The sequence below is a fragment of the Magallana gigas genome, chromosome 10 (assembly GCF_963853765.1).
Source record: "Magallana gigas chromosome 10, xbMagGiga1.1, whole genome shotgun sequence".
In the NCBI taxonomy this organism is placed as follows: domain Eukaryota; kingdom Metazoa; phylum Mollusca; class Bivalvia; order Ostreida; family Ostreidae; genus Magallana; species Magallana gigas.
The window spans coordinates 4,737,741-4,763,148 of NC_088862.1; the positions used below are offsets into that span (position 1 = coordinate 4,737,741).

The 25,408-nt window shown below is 31.5% G+C and overlaps 1 protein-coding gene across 3 annotated transcripts in view; it reads right to left on the reverse strand.

The window, feature by feature from the left end:
- Positions 1-12,005: 12,005 nt before the first annotated feature.
- Positions 12,006-25,408, reverse strand: part of LOC105322316 (uncharacterized) — an 86,265-nt gene continuing 72,862 nt past the window's right edge. Inside the window, exons 2-6 of one of the 3 annotated variants that reach the window (XM_066072989.1) lie at positions 17,661-17,721; positions 14,718-14,825; positions 14,417-14,554; positions 12,743-12,912; positions 12,006-12,599 (exon numbers count right to left, since the gene is read on the reverse strand). In XM_066072989.1, coding sequence (XP_065929061.1) covers positions 12,567-12,599; positions 12,743-12,912; positions 14,417-14,554; positions 14,718-14,823 — 447 coding nt within the window. In that variant the 5' untranslated portion in view covers positions 14,824-14,825; positions 17,661-17,721 and the 3' untranslated portion in view covers positions 12,006-12,566. Of the gene's footprint in view, positions 12,600-12,742; positions 12,913-14,416; positions 14,555-14,717; positions 14,826-17,660; positions 17,886-25,408 lie in introns of those variants that run through there. The other 2 variants (XM_011420956.4, XM_066072988.1) reach the window with 2 other exon arrangements.

Consider the following 25,408-nt stretch of genomic DNA (forward strand, 5'->3'; position numbering starts at 1 on the left):
TAACCATACCAAGTGAAAGCAAAACATCTCAGTTTAATCAAAACCGCTGCTAGAATCCTATGTTTGTCCTTATTTAAAAGTTATTTATCCGGTTCTAGTACAACCTTCCCAACTTTTATATAGTTTGCACGGAAAACGGCAAATTGCATCAAAACAACACATAACATGGGATTCTAGCAGCACTTTTCAATTTAAGCATTGATCAAAGTAACGATACGTATAAAATTTCAAGTTCAATATATACGGGGTAGTGTTGTTCTAGTCGGATTTTTACATCGTAAACAACGACAGAGGAAAGCCTGGCCGAGAAATTAAAGCAAATTTACATACCTTTTAGCGAATGATTGATAAAACTAACATCTCCCCCAGTATTCTTATGTTCAATTCTCAATAAATCACACCACAATACTTAATTAGAGTTCTTAGATTAGTTATATTTTGAATATGTTTACAATGCTTTCCGATCAAATTCACACGACATTCAACTTTTAGTCATGACGTCATCAATGTGTAAATCTACATAACACAAACTAATTCCTCGAAAAAATTGTCTTCAGTATTTTTTATTTGTTTTTGATCTACGTTTCGTTGCTTAGATATTTGAATATGTACATAATAACTAAGATTTGTGATTTCACAGAATTACATGCAACTCATATTCCATATGCTTCCTTAACACCCCTGCGTTTTGGGCGAATCAAACGAATGGAATTTTTGATGTATCCAGGGTTGCTGAACATGGCCTTTTAAGATCATAATTTCTAAAAATTGCATGTAAAACAACTTGTTTACCACTCATATGAACGAAACATGCTGCATACTGTATGTTTAGCTTGTATTTTTCATCATATGATATCACTTCGAAAAAATATCATACATGTACCATAATTCATGTTTTGTCCGTATGGCGTATTACAATAATTCTATTAGGATTTTATTCTGCTCTGCTGTTTGATTTTTGTTGTGTTTTGTTTTTCTATTACTTACAGCATACGTTGAATTAGATTGAGCATTAATTACAAATGTCAATGAAAAGAAACATACAGTGATGCAATAAGTATTTGTACAAAACTGCACCGTGTTTTTATCACACTCCGTATCCGTACATTGCAATGAAAAAGGGTAATAAGTAGATGTAGTTATAGTTTTCTTTATAAAGACGTTTATGTTTCACGTGTTGTTTTTTTTAACCTGCACTTGTTAACAATTCTCAGTCTTCTTTTTCTCTTCGACTTTCTATGACTATAATAACTATATTGTTTGTAAACTGACAGCAGTAGTTAGAAATCTAAATAATATCTACTTTATCATTGTTGCTAACCACAACAAAAATATACGATCTTCTACAATCTGGAGAGCTATAGATGTGCACTGTATGTGGACCATGACTTGAGACCCTGTTCATTCGTAAGACAAAATTAAAAAAGAGTTATTGTTCCGAGTTTTTAAAGTACATATATTCTGATGAATCAGAATGTTTTAGAAATATTTACAGGGGGGAGGGTTGTGTCATCCGCCATTTGCCACTTTTCTGTATTGGTAGCAATATTCTTCATGAAGAATGTTTTTTTTAAAAGAATTTTTTTTTTTACAAAATTTGCGTTCCCCCAAATTGAAAAATTCATTCAGAGAATCAATAATAAGGTAACCATGAGCAGTTGAATAAATCAATATGCATGTATATCTTTTTTTACCAATACACACCATGGCCATTTATCATAAATGCAATTGCAATGCATAAATATAAAACCGTTAAGTATAATAAAAACACGTATTCTTACCGCACGTGTGCATCTCACATACATCGCATACAACAGTTCATTTATTGTGTTTGGTTTTGAATTAGAGCTGATTTGTTTTGGCTCGAAGTGATCAGTGTGTGTCCGAAAGCTTACCATCAGCTACTGAGCAAGCGCAATGCATAACTTTAGCCGTCAGCATTTACATATTTTTAAGGAAGCTTGAATTTTTTTTTTCACGCAATAATAAATTTATGCATAACAAAATGAAAGGTATATCGAACAATGTTAACTCAATCTTCATATGACGCAGTTTTTCTTCGTTGTCAACACACTGAGCATGCAATTTAATTTTTTTCAGACACCTATCGAATTCTTTTTATAAAATTCATACAAGACATATTTGGATAGTATTTTAAGTACAGCTGATCAATAAAGGCTAATATTAATCCGTTATTTTGTTACTGCACTGAAAAATAAAGGTGGTTGTGGAAAGTAGGCCACAGAACAGTTTTTGCGTTTAAAGACAATATGGGGAAATTTTGCTCGCCAACAGTAAACTGAAAAATTCGAATTAATCTTCCTTTGTGTTATCGCACTCTGTTGAAGTTAAAGAATCTACAAATTGGAATGTTGATTTTATTAACATTTTTGAAAATGTGTGATACTGTTGTGAATAAAGGCCAGTGTTGCAAATGGTCTGAAGTTCATTTCTCTTTTTGGAATCATTTTTTTTAAAATTTCAAATCAACTAAAAAAATCATTTTAAAGAATCCAAACTCTTAAAAAAAACCGCAATTCCCTAATGCCTGAAAAAGGGGTGGGGGAGAGATTCATATTAAGACATTTTAAAACTCAAAAAGCGCAAAAATAATACATGTAGATGCCATTTTAAATTTGATGTGTTGAAAATGCAAAATGAATCATTTACAAATAATTGATACCACAACGACGTGATCTCCATTGGGAATATTATGTATGTCATAATTGTATGTGCGTTGTCTGTTACAAACTTCTAATACATTTACAAATGTAATTTGAGCTGCAGAAGACCCTACGAAAATAAAAAAAAGAAAAGAAAAGAAATTTATTGATACTTTATTCTATTATAAATGGTTGATGTGATAGTGATTTTTTTATGAGTTAAATCATTTTTGTTCCACACATGCGCACAAAATCATTACAATTTTCCTAACAACAAAAACATTATCTACTTTTTAACTTCTAAAAATGGAATGTAAAATCTAGGCAGTTTTTTTTTTACACAAATATGAATTAATATTAATTGCATCATATATTTTTAAAAATAGGCCCGAAACATAGAATGTTTTTTCTAACCAAACATTGAAAATAAATCACTATAAAATAGCGCTTTATCTTTCCTTTGCATTGTGCACTTACCTATATCAGTAAAGACAAGTAATTCTTTTAAAGGAATGATCGGCAATGATGATATATTGATAGCTAAAAGCAATCAACATTGAGCAGTTTGTTATAAAATAATTTAAAAAGTACTGTATTTATACAAAATATAAAATATTTTGAATCTGTACACCATACTTTCATCGTTATAAACCGTCAATAAATTTAATTTTGAAATAAATTTGGGGAAATCTGTTCGTAAACTCCTTGTCTAGTTTTATATTTTTAACGTAATTAATCATCAAATGTTAATGTATCTTCTTCTTCTTTTTCAGAATACTGAGTAGGGCTCTTCAAAGAGCATTAACACGTATACAAAGAAAGAGTTGTATCAAATAGTTTATTGCGACTGAAAAACATTGAATGCCATCATAACTTGCTATTGTAGTCGCATTATAACGTAACCTTGTTTATAAATCTAGCCGTCTTCCTAGCTACTATTATGCAACATAAATAGATCGAGGTCAGTTCATGGAGCATCTTCTTATGACTGAAGTCAGTTCATCGAGGTCAGCTGCATTACTGAATGAATCTGTCGATCGTAAATCTTACGCGTGAGACAAAATGTGCATTCTTGAATTAACAGGTCGAACTGTATTTCATGTATGTTTGCATCTCTTAAGGTAAATGAATTGAAATAAACCGAGTAAAATGTAATTAAAATACTAAACCAAACTTCAAGTTTTTATAAGAACTACTTATGCAAGCGGAATGTGTGCGCACGTAGAAGCATTTACCGGATGCCTCATATGGACACAAAAGTGATCGGCCGAAGCCGATAACAAAAAAAAATCATATCGATAGGATTGAGTTAAAAAAAATATCTTTAAACGTTCATTTTTGGCTTCTAAACAAATTGAGGACTTGACACTTATTCCTTTTATCGAGGATGTTGTCTGAATCTAAGAGGTTAATTAAGTTTTCTATTCTTTGAGGGTGACAAGTCCATTTGTCTGTGTGAGCGCATCCTCTGCAAACCTTCATTTTCTAGATCTCTATCCCCTGGATGGGATATTACGTAAGTGCCACCTTTTTCTGTCTCGCTGCAGCATGATGAAATAGTGATTTCAGAACCTTAAAGGAAGAAGCCATGAAATCAAAACTATCTGTTTTCAAAATTACTTCAATCTTCAAGTTTATATACATGTATATGCATATATCTGAAGTGCTAAACAAACTGTGATGAAATATCGTAAAAGGAGATCAGGTTATAAATGTAAGTTTTAAAAAAATGTCATCTTAACAGAAGTTTGTAGCTTTTCCTTTATCTTAAATCTCAGTTAAAATAATGGTCTATTTGTCTTATAAATGAAATTACATACCAGTCAAAATTTCACATCTCTCAATGTATCTGTATGCAGAAAAAGTGTCGGACCAATCTCTAACCCAAAGCAGATTCGTCTCGTGATCAAACAGCAAACTGGTCGTGCCGGCATCAAATGGTCTTGTCAGGAGATATGAAAGAAACTGGCCATCTTTGCTAATCATAAAAACGCATAGTCCTGTTGAAACCAGAATATGTGACAGTGGATCTGTGCAAAGCCCTTCGGTCCATAATTTAGAACCCGCTGGCGTTTTTGGGTAGATAAAACGAAGACTTCCTACTCGGTCTATCACTTGAAAACCTCGGCACATGTAGGAATAAGCCACAATAATATCGCCATTGATATTATCTGTCAAAAGAGAGGGAAACCAGTTTTCAATCCGGCCAATGATCTCGGGTTTTATTTTCGGTCCAGAATCTTTAATGTTGTACCTCATAATAAGACTTGTTTCCGATTTCATGGTCGACATTCCGACGAGAAGATTTTCAGTATAAGGTGAGATGTGAACACAAAATGGTAGCCAAAAAGAATCTATCAATAATGGTAGCTCGATTTTTATGTCTCCTGATAATTTTTGGATGGTTCTCATCCTATCAATGTAGATTAACTCTTTATCACGGGTCATCGTATGCGTTGCTGCAATGCAAAAGCAGCATGAAGGTTGATCGTCATAAATTTGAAACAATTTTTCACTCTTTGCATTTGTTAAATACAGATGATTATTACATCTCAGCCAAATATGTTCTGATGTTTGATTTAATGGTTGGCAAGGTTTGTGAAACAATAAATTCTCCCAATTTAATTTGAAAGATTTTTTGAGAACAACCTTGGGCATAACCCTCAATAATTGTTTATATTCTGTCTGTCTTTTTCTTTTTTCTATTTTTGCATTCAATATGTCATTCAAAGCTTTATCAGTTGTTCTGTTAATTAACCCTAAAATGCCATGTTTTTTTACAGACAGAGTGTCATGTATTCGGGCACTGGCATTTTTCTTTACAAACCAGAGAAATGTGACTGGCTTTGTTGCAGATTGCTCGAATAGATATTCATTTTCTTCCATGCGAGCAAGATGACTTTGCATTTTTATTTTCTGAACTGAACACTGATGTCTACTTTTGTCGTTACATACAACGTTTTCTATCATATCTTTTACTTTTAGACTTTTTGTCTTTATCCGTGAATATATTTGACCACAGAGGTTCCTACTTTGACGGGATTTTAAATCAGTCCTGATATTTGCTAGCAGAACATGCCTGTAATAGAGATCATCGCTCCTGATATTGTTTAATATTTTGCTGTGTTGTCTTTTTTTCAATTCAAATGCTGTAAGGATGTTTAATGTTTCATGCTGTGCATCAGTCTCATCAACATATTCTGTGTATATTTCACAAGCAGCCTGTTCTGATGGGTAAATGACTTTGTTCCGGTAATTTACAACTTCGTGATCTTTTGAATCTAGATTAATACAATGATTTTCTTTACATATCAAACATAGATCGATACAACACTCTCTGCAGTAGAATTCTGTGTTTCCTTGACAACGAGAGCAATGTTGTATTCTATACAAGGGACGAAGGTTTTCACATATATCCATGGTTTGAACGACTGTAACGTGAAAATGGATAAACTTTAGGTAAGGAGTTGGTAAAACATGAAATATTATATATATATATATATATATATATATATATATATATATATATATATATATATATATATATATATATATATATATATATATATATATATATATATATATAACCCACAAACACTAAATTACTTGTTGGATATCATTCACAATTTTAGTACAAAGACTTTGAATTATACACAAGATGAATTACCATCTTTAAGTTCTCCTTAAAGATAGCTTAAAGGTGCTTGAAGGTAGCTTAAAGACGATCTTTAAGCCACCTTTAAGCTATATGTGTTGCTTAAAGGTGGCTTAAAGAAAACGTAAAGATTGCTTAAAGGCAGCTTAAAGACTATCTTTAAGTCACCTTTAAGCCACCTTTAAGGACAACTTATAGGTCCTTTATGTCCAAACTTCTTTTAGCTACCATTTAAGCTACCTTTAAGCCATTAAAAAATCTTCTAATTCAATATTGTGCTTAATTTACCAACAAAAGATATTAACTATATGATTATGATAGAAAAGGTATTAAAAAATGTTTTTGTTCTAGAAAATAAAATGAAAAGAAAAAATAATCAAAACGCCCAAGACGAGAATTGAACCCGGTACTCTTCGTTTACCAGCATCACCTCACTTCCTCTGCACCACGGAAACTTACATATTTTGTGAGGTTTTTATATCCTATATATCAGTGGATACGCAATTTCCCGGTTTTCATGATCACGGCGCCGTTCCAGTATTTCATTGCATACATGCTTTTTAGACTATCAATTGATTGAATGTGTATTTTTTACTTGAAACGATTTTGACTTCCATTCAGATTGTAACAATCAATTATATCTAATTCATAAATTACATGCATGCATGTATTTAGAATGAAATACGGAACTTGGTATTCAGTGAAGAAAAAATATTATATTCAAATGGAAATTGTTAGATTTACTAGTAGGCCTACTTAGTTAATAAATTTAAACCGAGCAGATACCCGTTCATCTAATTCATAGCTAAATGAAATGCAAGGAAATCCTTTCTTTTATTAAATGCACTGACACTATTAGGGTATTAGTTCTACGCAATTTCCCGGTTTTCATGATCACGGCGCCGTTCCAGTATTTCATTGTATACATGATTTTTAGACTATCAATTCTATAACAAACAATATTACCAATTACCGGTTACGTATTTACTGCAGTGGCAATTGCAAATGATGTATACATATACTTGTTCATACAATTGTATCATGTACCGGGCCGGGTATGTGACATATTTACCCTTATACATATATTTAAATAATTAGCCCCTATTTATGATCACCGGTACATGTATCTTTAATTTGAAGACGTAATATTTTTAAAACCCATAGTTAGGAAATAATATTTTGAAAATGAATTACAAATGTAAATAAACTTTTATTCACTTGACTTATCGTTTAAACGTACATACTAAGATTTCAACGCCTTTAGAAACTCTGACGTGCACCTGGGCACACGACGCACCTGTTGTGTATATCTTGTATATTCTGTGTTAGTTCCAGGGGTTTTCTTAAGTTGGGCAAACAATAGACTCTACTTAGATATACACAAACGTGCACCTGGGCACACGACACAACTTTTGTGTATATCTTGTATATTCTGTGTTAGTTCCAGGGGTTTTCTTAAGTTGGACAAACAATAGACTCTAATTAGATATACACAAACAAACAAAACTATACAAACAAAGCAGTAATATCATGCCCTATAATAATAATAATAATAATAATAGTTTATTTCCAATTTTGGGCCCAGAGGGCATACAAGATTCCAGATATTAGATGAAATGACTAAAAGAGAGATTCAACATATAAAAATAGTCCATACACATACATGAACTTGTAACAGCCGGGCAAATGTACATCAGTATGTCAAAACATATGAACAATGTGCATATAATATATAGTCATAAAGGTAGTTTATACAAATATACAGATAGTATCATGATTTGTATAAGTAATTCACCGGTCATTTAGATCTCAAAGTATTCTGTCTTTTTTGAAAGCATTGATCAGAAATTCATTTAACTTTGTAAGTATTGTTTTTTCTTCATTCGACATTAACCAGATAAAGAACTGTATATGATATGAGTTAAATTTGTCCCCAATAATTCGCCATTATTAAGTGTTTCGGGTACAATAAAGGTAAACTTATTTTTTAGAAGAGTTGTTATAGATTATATTTTTCATATATTTATTTGATTTATTTGCACTCACTGGCAGTATATGACGTCAGAAGTGACGCTATTTTTAGAATTCAATCAAAATCAGTCAAAAATTGACATTTTTCCTATCTTTTTACGAATAGGAAACATAGAGCGCATGCTTGAACAAGATAATTTTATTTTGTCACTTATTAGTCTTGGCTAGATACATCTCTGATTAAAATATTTTGTATGTTCAAGCATGCGCTCTATGTTTTCTGAAAGAAAAACTGCTTTAAAACAAGCTGTTTTATGCTAAAAATGCAAAAATGGCGGGAAAAAGTTGTCTTTTCGATGTCATATTTCTATATTGTGGGCACTTGAATCAAAATGAATATTATTTGAACACATCACATATATATCTGAACTAAAAAATCAAAGAATTACAGTAAAATGATGATGTTCATTTTAGGGGGCCATTTTAGGCCCATATCATATATAGTCCTTGATCTTTCTTTGTTAAAAGTATAAAGTTTTTGTTGAGTATTGAGACATAATGGAAAAATGAATTTCTTTCTTCTTTACATAATGGACATTCAGTAAGAAAGTAAGTTTCATCTTCTACACAATTTTGGTTACATAATAAACATGTTCTTTTGTTTCTTTCTAAAGGAATTCTTTGACCAGTATTATTTTTTTGCAAATTCATATCTACCTCTTTCAACTCGTCAGTCATGTGCACTTATTCTGAATCTACAAAGTATTTTTCTTATATTATGAGTTGGATAAACAAATATGATTCCAAAATTTTCTTTATACAAAAAAAAGTATCAAGTTTTCCAGAGTTTAAGCCCTATTCCCGTTCTAATGTCCAGTAATTTAAAAAGAGTTTTATTAAATTTTTCTTAACTTGTTGTTTAAAACATGTGGTTTTGTACTTTTTACATATAGAGAGTGAAATGTCAATTTTCTTACTAAAATAGACTAAGCTTTTGTACTAAGAGTTAACATTGGATAGACTAAGATTAATACATGTAGTTTCTTTATACGCATGGTGAGGCAGGGAAGATTCTTCACATAATTCTAATATATGCCAGTATAATAAGATGCTTTTAATCAATGAAAAAAACAGAGGATATAGTCCTAATTCAGAGATAATTACAATATTTGCAATATCCCAGCTCCTAATAGATATTTACAAAATTTGATATTTAAGTTTTCCATTTCCCAAGTTTTAAAGGTATCATATAAATGTTTGTCTTTTCCTTGTATGCGTGATGTAAGGGTTCCCTAAATTTCACAGCCATATAATGCAATAGGTTTTATCATATGATCAAAGGGATGTTAAAATGTCTTGATAGGGGGTTGGGTAGAGTTTAGGTATTTAAATAGTTTGAAAGATGCCTTGAGAGCTTTTTTATATAGATCAGATCTTGTGTCTTTAAATGAGCCACATGAGGACATGATTATACCTAAAAATTAATATTTGTTGACACATTCTAAGTGTGAACAAATGCAGTTGAGAGAGAGAGAGAGAGAGAGAAAGAGAGAGAGAGAGAGATTTCACCGATTAATTTATAATAGGAAACAAACACACTTTAATATAATTTCATGCACAGATTTAGATACAGAGACTGAGCTCGCCCCTATAATAATTTTGATACCAAAAAAATAATTTTATTACGGCAATCTTTGTCCATCGGAGCGGTGTTGATGATAGCGATCTGTGTTTAATGGAGCGACAATTAAAACCGCCTGGAACACCCCCCCCCCTTCCTTGGAAATTATATCATCACGCGGATCACCCTCTCCCATCCCTATAAAAATAGCTTTTGCATTTAATATATGTTTTTATTGTTCAGTTTGATCAAACTTGACTTAAAGGGAACTTAAAGATGGTTTAAAGACAACTTCAAGGGAGCGTAAATGCCACTTAAAGATGCTTAAAGGTGGCTTAAAGATGGCTTAAAGGTGACTTAAAGATGTTTGGACATTAAGGACCTATAAGCTCAGCTTAATGGTGACTTAAAGGTGGCTTAAAGATTGTATATCCTTTAAGCCACCTTTACGCCACCTTTAAGCCACCTTTAAAGACTTGCTTAAAGATTGTTTTCGCCCTGTGATATTAGTAGATGTTTAAACACGAAATCTACGTTTAATACAATTATGATTAGAACAATGTGCTTTGCTTCTACAGGTAAAAATAATTCAATCAAGATATTTTTAAAATTCTACTTTCGTTATAAACTACATACGTCTTTTACGTTTAAAGTGCTTATATGCAATAACTAAGATTAATAAGATTTAATACTTTAAAGGAAAACTTACTGTCATTGATAATACAAAAGATCCTTCATCATTAATGGTGGATTCGTGTATCTTACCTATGTAATGATCTTTGTTTGCTAAGGAAAGAGCGGGATATATTCAATGACTATTGACTCTTATTTCCGGTGACGATATGCAGAGACGTTTTACACACGTTTTTCCTTAAATTCTTAAAAGTCATTGAAGCCTGACAGCGATAAAATACCCCCCCCCCCCCCCCGAGTTATTCAATCTTGTTGTGTAAAACCCAAATCCTGTCAAAAAATACCGGCCGCAGTGAACGCAAGAAGAATAAGGTATAAGTTTACCTGTCCAAATCATACTGTATATACAATATGCTTGAGTTTTGGGTGGCAAATTTTCTTCGCGCAGAAGGTTTTTTGGATAAAAATGATAGAAATGAAGCAATTTTGTTTAATATCAATATACGTTTTACTTTATTTATAACGTACATTTTAAAAATTTGATTGGTTTAGAACATATTCTATAGGTTCTGTGTAACATCTACAAAATTGAATCTTGAGACTGCTCTTGATTTTAATCTTCGCTGAGGTAGAAGTGGCACATTTGTAATCATTAACAGCGAAATAGTTTTTTTTGCATTGTTTTTAGCATCGAGAACTCTGTCGTATGCATATATAGACATCAGAAAAATATCTTAATTGTTCGTCAAATTTAAATCAATATCAATGCTTCGAAAAACAACCTCGAATTTGTCAATTATTTTCAAGTACAATATTTTGTCAGCAATGATTACATTTCAAGATCTGTGGTAAGGTTTTAAAACTTGTTTTGCGAGAGTAAGTTGATTGAAATCAACTCCTAAATACAATTTACTTGTTCACTCATCTGTCTTTTATTGATGGAATAGAATGAAATCATTTTACCAACGTATCTATTGAGAAAAACACATGTTGCTATAAAATGATGAATGTTTGATAAAACTTTTATTTAACGATCTCCGATCCTCATCCAAGTTCCATGACTCTGAATTATCCGATTTTTTAAAATTACTACCAAAAATCTTTCTTTAACATAGATAGATTTAATTAGTGTTTTATCGTTAAAATCAGTTATTCAACAAAATACTTGGCTTAGTGGTTCCAGGGAGAACCCTCTATATATTCCACAGGTAAAGGGGTTAGAGTAAACGATATACCGATAAAACCTTTTTTTTTTTTATTTGATCTCAACTTGCATATTTATCCCTTCATTTCCACTTAGAGCAAATTTGTAAAATGCACGGATACCAATGAAAAAAATTAGATTTCATTTATAAATTTTGGAAGACAAATAACATTTTTATGATGAAAAATACTTTGAAGCTAACAATCCGAGGACCCTAAACACTAATCCCTATTCTATTAAAAGTAGAAAAAGTAAAACAATGTTTCGTTTTTATTGAAATACATGTATACACTTTTTCCCCAATGACAGACATAATTGTTATACTAATTTCACTAACTCAAGGTTTATAGTAAACGTGAATTTGACACCAATAAGATTATCACCAAAATATTAACGTGAATAAACTTTCTTTTTAACGGTAACCAAAAACTGAAAATGTTACGATTTAATTGATAAACAACTCAAAAATCTAACAAACGTTGCTTCAACTAAATGAAAAGCATAAATATATCAATATGTTGTATCTAAAGAAAATGTTTTTGATATCATATCTAGTTAAAGAAAACGTATAATATTGACTTTGGACTAATTGTTTATACACATTTTCTAACCTTGTTATTTTGAAAATTACAATTGTGTCATCTTTGTCTATAGTTAATATTACAGCCTTAGTTACATTGCATTATAAGTATTAGTGAGGCATCCTTAATTCAAACTATAGATAAACCCAAACAATCCTTTGCAATGGAACAAATAACAATAGTCGTAGTCAATACTCGTTGAAGATAAAAATAAAGGCTAAAGACGTTATATTGACTGTTATGGTCTTAATCTCCTCATCAACATGGATCTCTGTAAACAAAGTAGAAACAAAAAACGAATCAAATAAAAAAAAATGAATTTATAAACAGAATTCTTGAAACGCAAATAGTATAATTATAATTACATCAGCGTTGACATGCTGTCAAATAGAGATAATTATACCTATAACTTACCGGTTGTCCTAGAGGGTTATCATTAACATGGTTTATTTTAAGATGCATTGAACAATCACAGGTGGCGGGGCTGAAGGCTGTTCCTAGGGCACACACCATCGTCAACCAATAGTTATTAGAGTTCTGTTCGTAGTAAGTGATACCTAGCTTCGAGGGCCGCTTGTCACATTCTAAAATCAAAAACGTTTTCTGAATTCAAATTTTGTTGTGTATATTAACAAAATCAAAATGCATAAGAATAAAATCATCGTTTGAATGTAAAGCAAGCAAAGAAGATGCAATTGATTTTTAAATTTGCTTTTAAACTTGTATGTTTTAAATAAATGCAATTTCGTCTTTCAAAGGAAAATAATAGAGTGGTTTAAGGTATCCTCACATTGACACAGATACCGTATCGTGTTCTGCTTTTTAAAAGCCGTGATATACTCTTATCCCTAAAATGTCGTTCTTAATAAATGCAAAGTAGGACTGTTTCCTCTTTTCATAAGCTTTCTTTTAAAATTGTCAAAACCTATTCGTGTATTTTATTTTACATATGCTTCATCAGTTATCTTTTTTAAAAACATTTCTATGGGAATTTCAATTAAATAAAAAATTGAAAGATTTTGTAAAAGGATGTATATTTTAGATCAGGTAATTTATAATAAGTTCATTTTTGTCAGGATTATTCATATATGTTTACAGTCCCAAAAAATCAGTTTAAGAAAGATAAACAATCTCAAATGCATCGGATTTAGAAATATGGTATTTTTAATTGAATTTAATTGCATATGGATACTCTGCTTTGAGAGAAAATCTTCTTGGAATAATTTTATGGATTTTTTTAACCTTTGAAATTCTGCAGAGAAATATTTTCATAAAGTAACATATCATAATTACATTTCTAGCAATATGGACATCACATTTATGTACAATATATATAATGCTTTAATATTCTAAATGTTAAGTGTGAAAGGATGTTTGATTTTTAATATTTCGGTTACACTTTTGTTTTTAAAAAAAATGTCATTTTCAAATTATAGAAAAGACAATTTCTTCATCAATTCTTTCATTTCATCTATGGAAAAAAGTGTTCAGAAGAAATTGATAAGATGGTATTCTTAGTCTTTGTGGTCTTACAGAAGTCTCTAGAGTAAAATTCCTTTATCCGTTAAATCTTTGGTTATTCAAGAGGAGTAACTTTTACAATAAAATGTTCATTTCGTAGGTAAAATATTTTAGAAATCAATGGTAAAAAAGCACTACTTTTCTTAATTTACTACTTGTTTTATTCCCTCCAGATACCGTACTGGGGATTTTGTTGATGATCAAGTTTTGAGAGTATGAGAACAAAACGAGGCATTAAAATAGATTATATTTATTATTAGGTACAGTGCTTTATTAAAATGAACACTAGAAAATCATTTTTAAAAATACGTATTCTTACTAAGGACTATGAATCATAATAAAAAGATAAAGTTTTTGATTCACAGAACAAACAAGAGAACAAACTCAAAGTTATAAGATCAACGTTTGTTTTATGCTGAAAACGATTATGGGCCTTTTGTAAAATATTCACAAGTGATATGAATGATCTTAGAGGACTCAATGATCAGACAAGACTATAATATTACATCATTTATAGGTACATGTGTATTAAATTGTATACTGAAAAAAGAAAAGCAATAGAAGTACCTAAATTATTACTCCAAGCACAGGAGCATTGGCCTACACTAAAGATCAGACCCTCGTCGCATTTCTTCTCCACAGGTTCACCGTTTGGTTTGTATTGGATGAAACGGTTAGGGTCAGGATGTGCCGCTAGAGGACACACTGAAATTAAATAGAAGTACATAACATTGTGTAAAATGTGTATATAAGTGTATTGCAGAACAGTATGCATATTGTATGTAATATCTATTTTAAAGTAACACATTATAGAGCAGATAAGAGACTTTGTTGACCCCTGACCTTGGTTGACCTTAAATGACCTTACCTTCTGTCCAGTGGGGAATATATCTTCCGTTTCTGTCGTTGATATCTGCTAGGACTAATGTAGTCCACAACAAGCATAACGTTGACACAAATATATAGGATTTCATCACTGAAATTAGCAGAAGAGGTCTAAGCTTAGTTGGTTCTTAATATACTTTTCATAAGACAACATAACTTTGTTAATGTAAATAAAGTGCACTGTGCCAACTAACAACAAGAACCATCTAATAAAAAGTTTTTATGGAAAATGTGCAGAATGAAGCAATAAGTATGATAATATTTCTATCAGAATTCAGACTTTTTTCAAAAGTGCTAAGCAAATGGATATATTTTTATTTCTATTTTTCAGAAGTTAAAATGTAAGAATCGGGCTAAAGAAATAAATGAATCTGCAACTGTCAAATCATTATGTTTAAAAGCTAAGTGGATTTTAATAAATTTGAAAATAATCACAGATTGCTGAATTTTTAAACATGAATATATAGAAGATCATTTTTCTTATTATTTTTTATATAACATATTAAGTCTTCTTCACATACATCTCACATACGTGTGTTTAATGATATTTATTTGGCTGATTGCAACCTGTTATTGTACTACTAGCATTTATTTGTAAGTTTTCTGCTGGATTCTAGTTAGTTTAAGAACAGTTTGACAAGGTAAATTTCGAAAAAAAGATGTTTCTGCTGGAAGATAACATTATTTGAAAGGGGGTTTAGTAAAGACAAGGTTATATTCAACAGATCCATGATGGTGTTTAATCAAGAAAACTAATTTATAATTCTATCTAATTTTCCTATGTTAACAAGGCATTAAATTATGCTCAAAGAAATGTTATTAGTCGTTCAATGGAATATTTTCTTTCTACTTATCATAATACTTCATTAAAAAGATTGCTTAGCTAACAAGAATAATCTTGTCGTTAGCCCTCACAAAATACCTCACCATTTTTTTATTACTAATCTGACATATGAATATGCGATCGCCTTTGTCCTTACGTTAGTTTTTTAAGCATCTTTTTTCGTGTTATTCGTGTTAACATTAAACTTTCTCTTTTTTACTTGGTGAAGGGTCAAACTTGTTCTTTTGATCACTAATGTGTCAACAGCAGATGAAATAGCAGTTACATTTCGAGGTCAAGGTAAAGCTTTACATTACAGAAACTGACTGAAACTATGGTGATATTCTAGTTTTTGGAAGTAGACATACCAGTATACCGCTGCGTAAACATGCGTTGGCATTAAAATATTTTTTTTATTTCTTCATTTTTAAATTTCAAGATGCATTTTCCTTATTCTTTTTTTGAAATAACTAAAATTTCTAAAGAACATATGAAGTCATCTAAAATATCCAAAAATATAAAAAAGATACAATTTTCACATACAATTCATATGCAGATATATTGTATTATACTATATAAGTGTATAATGCATAGCAGTATTCTGGTTTAATTTATGAAACCTTGTTCAGGTAATCTGTAATCAAATGCATCGCTGTAATTACGATTTGATAAATCAGATATCATTTTGCTTCAAAAGAATATTATTGAAAAACTTGTTCATGCGCGTTAAATTGTTTCTGGAGGTAATAGTAAATGATTCTAGGTTGCCTTTTCTGTGGGCGTTTTTTTCGTGTTGTTGTTGTTGGGTTTTTTGTGGTTAAGCCACACAACGGTATTTAACTTCCTAACCAGGTTTAACAAAATCTGCTTAAGCTTCAATGACTAGAATATTTAAAAGGTTCAAAAATTGGAAGGATTCTGCATTGTTGCCATTGAGATAACTATTGTACACATAGAGGTTTGATAAAACAAGAAACCAACATCCCCAGAAACGAAAATTATTCCAGTTTGAAAAACATTTGTACTTTTCTTACTCTTTACATTTAAAAAGAAAACTAACTAACCTAGTCGTAAATACGGCATTAATCATTGAAAATTATGGTTGGTTACTCACAATCATTTTGTTAACAACGTGATAGCATAAAAAGCTTCACCGCACAATAATTAAACAATTAAATGTATAAAAATAGATAAAAGGAAGTCATTTTTATAGACAATTTGAAATTGTTGTGCTTATAAAATCGCTTTCATGACGAACATATTCACAATACTTGAACTTAGATATTAATATTTTGTTTTGTCGGAGAGATACAGTGTGGGGGTGGCGATGTTACAATGTCATAAGATGAGGATAAGAAAAGGAAGCGAGTGGACGTATAAGGCTGTGAAAGCGTCTATTCGGACACAGCATGTCAGTTAACGACCTTGATAGACAGTGCCAGGACGCTCTAGGTGTCAGGGGATGGCCGTTGGTTATTAATGAGCTGTTACTTCTGACACTCTTATTAACAAAACGTCAAATATAGCATTTGACGTAGTACAACTGGAACAAGAGAATGTAGATGTGGGCATTCTCATGACCGGTATTTATTATTACACGTGTGATAAAAGTGGTGTCTACAAGAGAATGACACGTCACAACGAAGATTCGTTTGTTGTTGTTTTTTATCATTATTTGTAAAAATTTAACAATTACTCATGGTTTTGGCTGTAGACAAGGTATCCCGTTGAAGTAATTAATGGTTACTTTTGTCGTTATATTGAGGCATGTTAAAAAATACTGGCTTGTGTGATATATGACATGAATCAATATTAAAATAAAATTTCAAAATTAAAACATGCACTTTTGATTTAAATAATTTTTAGTGTATACACATATTTTTTTTCTTACTTTGACATTATGCATTCAAAACATAAGATCAGATGAAAAGTAAACACACACGAAAAAGAATAAAAGAAAATGTCAATCTAGACTAGATAGATTAGATATCTCCGTAAATTTAAATAAATTAAAAAATGCACCATTGCTAACTTAAAAATTCATTGACGCCATTCAAATATTCTTTTATTCATATTTTTAAAACGTATAAGAAATATAAATACCTTCGACCTGTTATCAATCCGGCTCTTGTTATGATGTGACCTTAGGCGCTAATATTACACACTTTTACGCATCCAAGGTGCAAATCACAGCCAATTAAAAGAAAAAGAAAAATAATGAATTTTTACTGTTAAAACCCGATTCTGTTACCGGCAGGTGTTCAGAAAGGTGTGCGAGTGTTGTATATAACGATGGCGGGACAATTGTTTCTATTTTATATCTGATGAAAGGAAACACACTGACCTTTGGTTTTACCTGTTTTCGCTGTACCTGTGAAATTAATCACCTGAGGTTGTTTATGGTAATCATAATATATCACAGAACTAATCTGATTATTTTTTCCATATCCGAACGCTATCAATTCACTTTATTTAACCATTGACAAATGTGTTTTGAGGCTTTTCATTGATAGATTGTTTTTTTTTATCGTGAATTAAACATTTAAGCAGAAATACATTCCACAAAAAGGCGTGTTATTTATAATTCTGATCATTAAATTTAACAAATTAGGTTTTGTTAAACAAAAATATTCCCCGCGTTAGTCTGAGGTCTGTGAAAGAAATTTGACAAATTGAATTTTTAGTTCACTTGAGCTGAAAGCCCGTGAGTTTTTCTGATCAAAATGTGTCTTGTCTGTCGTCGTTGGCATTGTTATTGTCGTAAACTTTTCACAGTTTTCCAGAACCACTTTTAACGAAACTTGGCACAACGGATCACTGGATGACAGGGATTCCAGTTCAAATAAAAGGTCACATCTTCTTAAAAGGGTAGATAAGAGTTATTGAAAATTGTTTTGGTATTTTTCAAAAATCTTCTCAATAACAACTTAGCCAGGAAATGGAAGCATCTTCCGGTAGTTAAGATTCAAATTTGTCTGAAATATGGTCCCCGGGGATAGGATAGGGCCACATTGGGCGATCAAGTTTTACATAGGAAAGCATGGAGAAAATCTTTAAAAATCTTCTTAAAAAAATATTAAGCCAGAAAACCTCAAATTGTGTGAAAGCACCTTCAGATAGCGTAGATTCAAGTTTGTTTAAGTAATAGGTGAAGCGTTAAGTTTAACATGGGAAGATATTGGAAAAAAATCTGTAAAAAAATATTCTAGAAATGGAGAAAAGTGGGGCCACAGAGAGGGGGAGGGGGTTTAAATAGGGATGAAGCAAATTTTAAAACAACAAAAGGGGTTTGGTAATATGTGGACAAAAATCGACAGATTTTCAAAAAAAAAAATAGTGTACTTAAGGACCCTCGACATTTCGTGACTTCTACGTTTTATGACAGTACGTCACAACATGGCGATTTGAACTCATTTTGAAACAGTTTATATCGCCAAAATTTGTTGAATATCTCTGTGTCGCAATGAGTGTATCTTCAATCTGAGTTCGAATACCAGAGGGACTTTTATTTTCATGATAAATACATGTAATACAATTTAAGAATTGCCCCCCCCCCCCATTTTTTTCCGGTCTTTATCAAGTCGAACACATGCTAGAAATCTATATTTTAAAGTAATTTAGAAGTTTAGGTTTGTATGGAGAACTTATTTGAGGTGTGTGGAGGACCCTTAATTGTCTAGGTATTTGAATTTGATACCATTATGCTTATTTGATCAGAGTTATGGCTATTGTTTCTCAGGTGAGCGATGTGGCATCTACGCCTTTTGTTTAAATATTGATTTGTTAATGCAGGTGACATTAGGACAATACTGCGTGTGTTATCCTATGGTTTTTTTCTAGTTTAAAACCTATATATACTTCGTAAATAAAGCTTACAACCATTTGTACAGAGGGAGTTTTAGTCTTTGATTCTTTTTGTATATATGTGAACGAAGAAACGTAAAAAAAACAAAACCCTGTTCATGTTGATGTCTTTAACCTCCAATGCCTTTTTTTTTGGTTTATTTTTTTTTTCACAAGGGTAAATCAAAGGCCTCGATTCAGATGTTTTGCCTGAATATTTCGGTATATTATGTGTGCTATAAAGTAATCACTTTGGGTCTTCTATGTAGACTCTCATTTAATTACTGATTACAAAAGGAAAAAGAATATCAATTTATAACTCGTTAGTTTACAACATCTCAAACAATTTTTTAAAAAAGGGAAAGAATAAACTTAAGTGTAGTGTTGTATATTTCCAGCCGCTAGTAACATCGATCAGGGTATATTGTACTTAGATTCATTAACTTTTTTAAATTATTAACTAGTATTTATAACATGTTTAAGTAGACAGACAGACAGAGCGCCAAACTCTCACAGACTCTCACACACAGAAATTTAAAATCATGCTTAAAGTTAATGTTTCATTTAGAATGAGTATACATATACATATATACACCTACAGATATAGATAGATACCCAGTACACACAACCAAACATCTCGGAACAATGAAGAAAATTACAAGTTATCATATAATACACTCAATATTCATACAGGAAAGAGACAATTCCGTGATGTATATATCTTTTTAAAGTCTTCAGTAGGAAACAGATTCATAATCTTAATTACCAGAGATGAATGCTATCAATATTAATCCAGTAAGGAATGCAGTAGATGTAGCATTTGAAGTGTAGTCTTGTAGTTAAATTTACTACCCACAGCATGGCTTTTAACGTTATCTTATGCGCATTTATTAAGTTTACTAATCACAGTATTACTTTTGGCGTTATCTTGTATGCATGTACATTTAAACTACTTTTGATATAAGAATTGGCGGTTATTACTAAGCTCAAATACTTCGGCAACATGCAATTGCAGATAGATAAAATCGATTTGCCTTACCATTGCAAAAATATCACAATATAATCGTTTGGCGTACTTTTAAATGTTTACATGTATGAACCTTGATTGTGCTTTTTTTTAAGCTAGTCAAATTATGTCCTTTTACTACTAATATTTGTATGTATTATTTTGTTGAACAGGTAATAAAAAAATTTTAATTGAAACTCAAATTTGAAGGTCACGTCAAGATGAAATTTATAGTTAGATAAGAATTTATTATTGGTATGTAAAACATAATTTTTTTTTATTTCAGGAACGGTATGACAAAAATGTCATTTATAGATGTCTTCCTATTTTGACACTGACGAAAAAAAAGATGAACAGCAAGGAAAACAATATGCTGACTTTTACAACGCATTTTCTATGATCAATTGCTTCTACAACTAGACACGATCTCGTTGCGAGCAACGAGGAGGTCTTCCGTCCGATATTTAGAATATTGAATGACCTTACTCTTGACCTTCATTAACGAAACGTATCCGGAAAAGGAGGCGGGATCTATGAGTAATGAGTGAAAGACTATCTATCCCTTTGGTGTCCCTTATTTGAGGGATCAGCTCCTTTTCATTCAGTTAAGTCAAAAGGTATTTTTGTGTACCACTAATAAGTATTTAGAATTTGGTTACCGTTTTTGAGATATCTGGGAAAAATCGTTTGGATATCCGGTCCTAAAACTCCTTTTAGGGTTCAGATAAAAACAATATATATGGTTGTACATTGTTAAGCTCAATATTTTGAGCATCTTTTGATAAATATTGCTTTCCAAAGTTTTCCTCCATTTTGAGATATTGAACATCAAAGCTTTAGATTTCTGGTCCCTTAAAATCCCTAATTACGTAACATAAGTGTAAATGATTTCCATGTACAGGTACATAGCATTAGAATGAACATAATTGCTTCTATAACGTATCACAAAATATTTAACAGTAAAAAGTTGTCATTAATAGACTTAAGAGCCCCCTCAGCCCCTTATTAGAAGGGCCAGCCCCTTTTTCATGATTTCAAATGAAAGCTATTGTCAATTCAAACACTTTTTGTTCAACAAGTAATTACAAATTTTGTACTGTTCTCGAGATATCTTGAGAGGGTCGTGTTAGGGGCCAACCCTGTATCTCCTTTTAGGGACCGCATAACAAAGAAATTATAGTTGATTGTTGTTAAGCTCAATATTTTGAGCATCTTTTGTTCAATATTGCTTATCGAAATGTTTCTTCATTATGAAATATTACGCATTAAAGTTTTGGATTTCTGGCCCCTAAAAATTACTAATTACGTAACATAGGAGTAAATGATTGACATGTATAGGTAAATAACCTTAGAATGAACATAATTGCTTCTATAACGCATCACAAAATATTTCACGGTAAAAGGTTATCATTAAAAGACGTCAGAGCCCCCTCAGCCCCTTACTTGAAGGGCCAGCCCCTTTTTCATGATTTCAAATGAAAGCTCTTGTCAATTCAAACACATTTTGTTCAAAAAGTGTTTACAAATTTTGTACCGTTCTCGAGATATCTGGAGAGGGTCGTTTTAGGGGCCGACCCTGTAACTCCTTTTAGGGACAGCATAACAAAGAAATTATGGTTTCAGGTTGTTAAGCTCAATATTTTCAGCATCTTTTGTTAAATATTGCTTATCCAAATGTTTCTTCATTTTGAGATATTGAGCATCAACGTTTTGGACTTCTGGCCCCTTAGAATCCCTAATTACGTAACATAGGAGTAAATGATTGCCATGTATAGGTAAATAACATAAGAATAAATATAATTGCTTCTATAACGCATCACAAAATATTTCACGGTAAAAAGTTATCTTTAAAAGACTTTAGAGCCCCCTCAGCCCCTTATTTGAAGGGCCAGCCCCTTTTTCATGATCTCAAATGAAAGCTCTTGATTTAATTAAGTTTTTTTGTTCTACATGTTGTATCAAAATGCTTTCAAGAAAAGAGTGTTCAAAGAAAACCAAGAAAAATCATGACGCCTTTTTTATCCTAATTTTCAAGCTCGGGCGAGCTTCGGCGCTCTTTGAGATAAAGATGATTAATGACCATTAGACACTATTTCAGTCTTTCGTCTATCAGCCCTGAAAAGTTCAACATCATATCTTAAATGGTAAAAGAGGAGTTCTCGTGACAAAATACCCCTATAAAAACCGATAAATCCACGATATCTCAAGACAGGAAGTGACGTCATCAACACAAAAAATTTTCAACAAGGTTCAGATCAATACCTATCAGAACTGAAAAATTGACGTAAATCGGTTGAGCCGTTTCCGAGAAATCGCGTGCACAAAATCGGTAAGAAAAAAAAAAATAATAATAACTAGATACGATCTCGTTACGAGTAACGAGGAGGTCTTCCGTTCAATTTTTCAAACGATACCATTAAAATATCAATAAAATTTCAGAATTTCCACTCACATTTCACATACAGCACATTAAAGATTTAAGGTTTTACTCCCCTTAAAATTCCTAATTACGTCATTAATGGGTGTGGCAATGAGTTTTACAAACTGATAGTGTTACGATCAACAACTTTGCTTCAATAATGCATTACAAAATCTTTATCGTTTTTAAGTTATTTGTAATAGAGTTTACGAGTGTCTTGGCCCCTTATTTAGGGGTCAGTCCCTTTTTCTTGATTTCTTTGAAAAGGTCTTCAGAATACTAACATTTTTTGTTCTTACACCCATCTAAAATTGTTGATCATTTTTGAGATACAAATGATTGAATATTTTAGGGGCCAGCCCTTTAGATTCCTAATGAGGACAGAAATTCGTTTTTTGATAACTGGAATCGATTAAAATCATTAATTCAACCATTTTCTCTTCTATGATGTCTAACAAAATACGTCTACTTCTCTAGTTATATTGCGTCAAAGTTTAAGTACTTTGGCCCCCAAAAAATCCCTAATTACGTCATAAATGGACGTGGCAATGATTTTTTCTAATAGATATTGGTACGATCAACAACTTTGCTTCTATAATGCATTACAAAATCTTTATCGTTTTTAAGTTATTTGTAATAGAGTTTAAGAGTGCCTTGGCCCCTTATTTAAGGGGCCAGTCCCTTTTTCTTGATTTCTTTGAAAAGGTCTTAAGAATACGAACATTTATTATTCTTACACCTATCTAAAATTGTTGATCATTTTTGAGATACAAATGTTTGAATATTTTAGGGGCCAGCCCTGTAATTCCTTAATGGGGACAGAAATTCGTGTTTTGATATGTGGAATCGATTTAAATCATTAATTCAAACATTTTCTCTTCTATGATGTCTAACATAATATGTCTACTGCTCTAGTTATATTGCGTCAAAGTTTAAGTACTTTTGCCCCTAAAGATCCCTAATTACGTCATAAATGGGCGTGGCAATAATTTTTTCTAATAGATATTGGTACGATCAACAACTTTGCTTCTATAATGTATTACAAAATCTTTATCGTTTTTAAGTTATTTGTAATAGAGTTTAAGAGTGCCTTGGCCCCTAATTTTAGGGGCCAACCCTTTTTCTTGATTTCTTTGAAAAGGTTATAAGAATATGAACATATTTCGTTTTTTCACCCGTTTAAAATTGTTGATCATTTTTTAGATACAAATGTTTGAATATTTTAGGGGCCAGCCCTGTCGATCCTTAATGGGGACGGAAATCCGTGTTTTGATAAGTGGAATCGATTTAAATCATAAATGCAAACATTTTCTCTTCTATGATGTCTAACAAAATATTTCTACTTCTCTAGTTATATTGCGTGGCCCCTAAAAATCCCTAATTACGTAATAAATGGGCGTGGCAATGATTTTTTCTAATAGATATTGGTACGATCAACAACTTTGCTTCTATAATGCATTACAAAATCTTTATCGTTTTAAAGTTATTTGTAATAGAGTTTACGAGTGTCTTGGCCCCTAATTTAAGGGACCAGCCCCTTTTTCTTGATTTTGTTGGAAAGAACTCTTGATTATCAACCACTTTTGTTATATATGTCTTAACAAAATATCAACTGATAAAAAGATATAAATCAAAACGTGTGAAAATTTTGAATGAAAATTCGTACCCAATTTTCGTGCCCAGGCGAGCTCCAAGAAATGGCGCAACAGGCATTAAACAACTACATGCTGCACAACTCCAAACTATCGTCTACCTATCCTGAAAATTTGATATTCATATCTCTTATGGTTTCCGAGTTTATAGCTGCACAAAATGGGTCGTCAAAAATTACAAAATGGCCGACAATTCGGTACCGGAAGTGACTACGAAAAAATTAAGAAAAATGTATTAAGATTAGATCACGCCCTAACATCTGTGAAAAAATGGTTGAGATCGGTCGAATAGATTCCGAGAAATCGCGTGCACAAAATTTGGAAAAAAATAATAATAACTAGATACGATCTCGTTACGAGTAACGAGTAGGTCTTCCGTTTAATTTTTTAAACGATTCGATTAAAATATCAATGAAATTTCAGAATTCTCCCTCAACCACCTCCTTTTAGATAATGTATACGATTGTCAATATCCTTTAAAATGCTTAACAAAGAGTTTTGCTTTTTTACATACAGCACATTAAAGATTTAATATTTTAGTCCCCTAAAATCTCTAATTACGTCATCAATGGGTTTGGAAATGAGTTTTACAAACAGATATTGCTGCTATCAACAACTTTGCTTCTATAATGCATTACAAAATCTTGAACATTTTTAAAGTATGAGTAATAGAGTTTAGGAGTCTATTGGCCCCTAATTTAAGGGGCCAGCCCCCTTTTCTTGATTTTATACGAAAGGTCTCATGAATACTAACATTTTTTGTTCTTCCATCCATCTAAAATTGTTGATCACTTTTGAGATACAAATGATTGAATATTTTAGGAGCCAGCCCTCTAGATCCTTAATGGGGACAGAAATTCGTTTTTTGATAAGTGGAATCAATTTAAATCATTTTTTCAAACATTTTCTCTTCTATGATGTCTAACAAAAT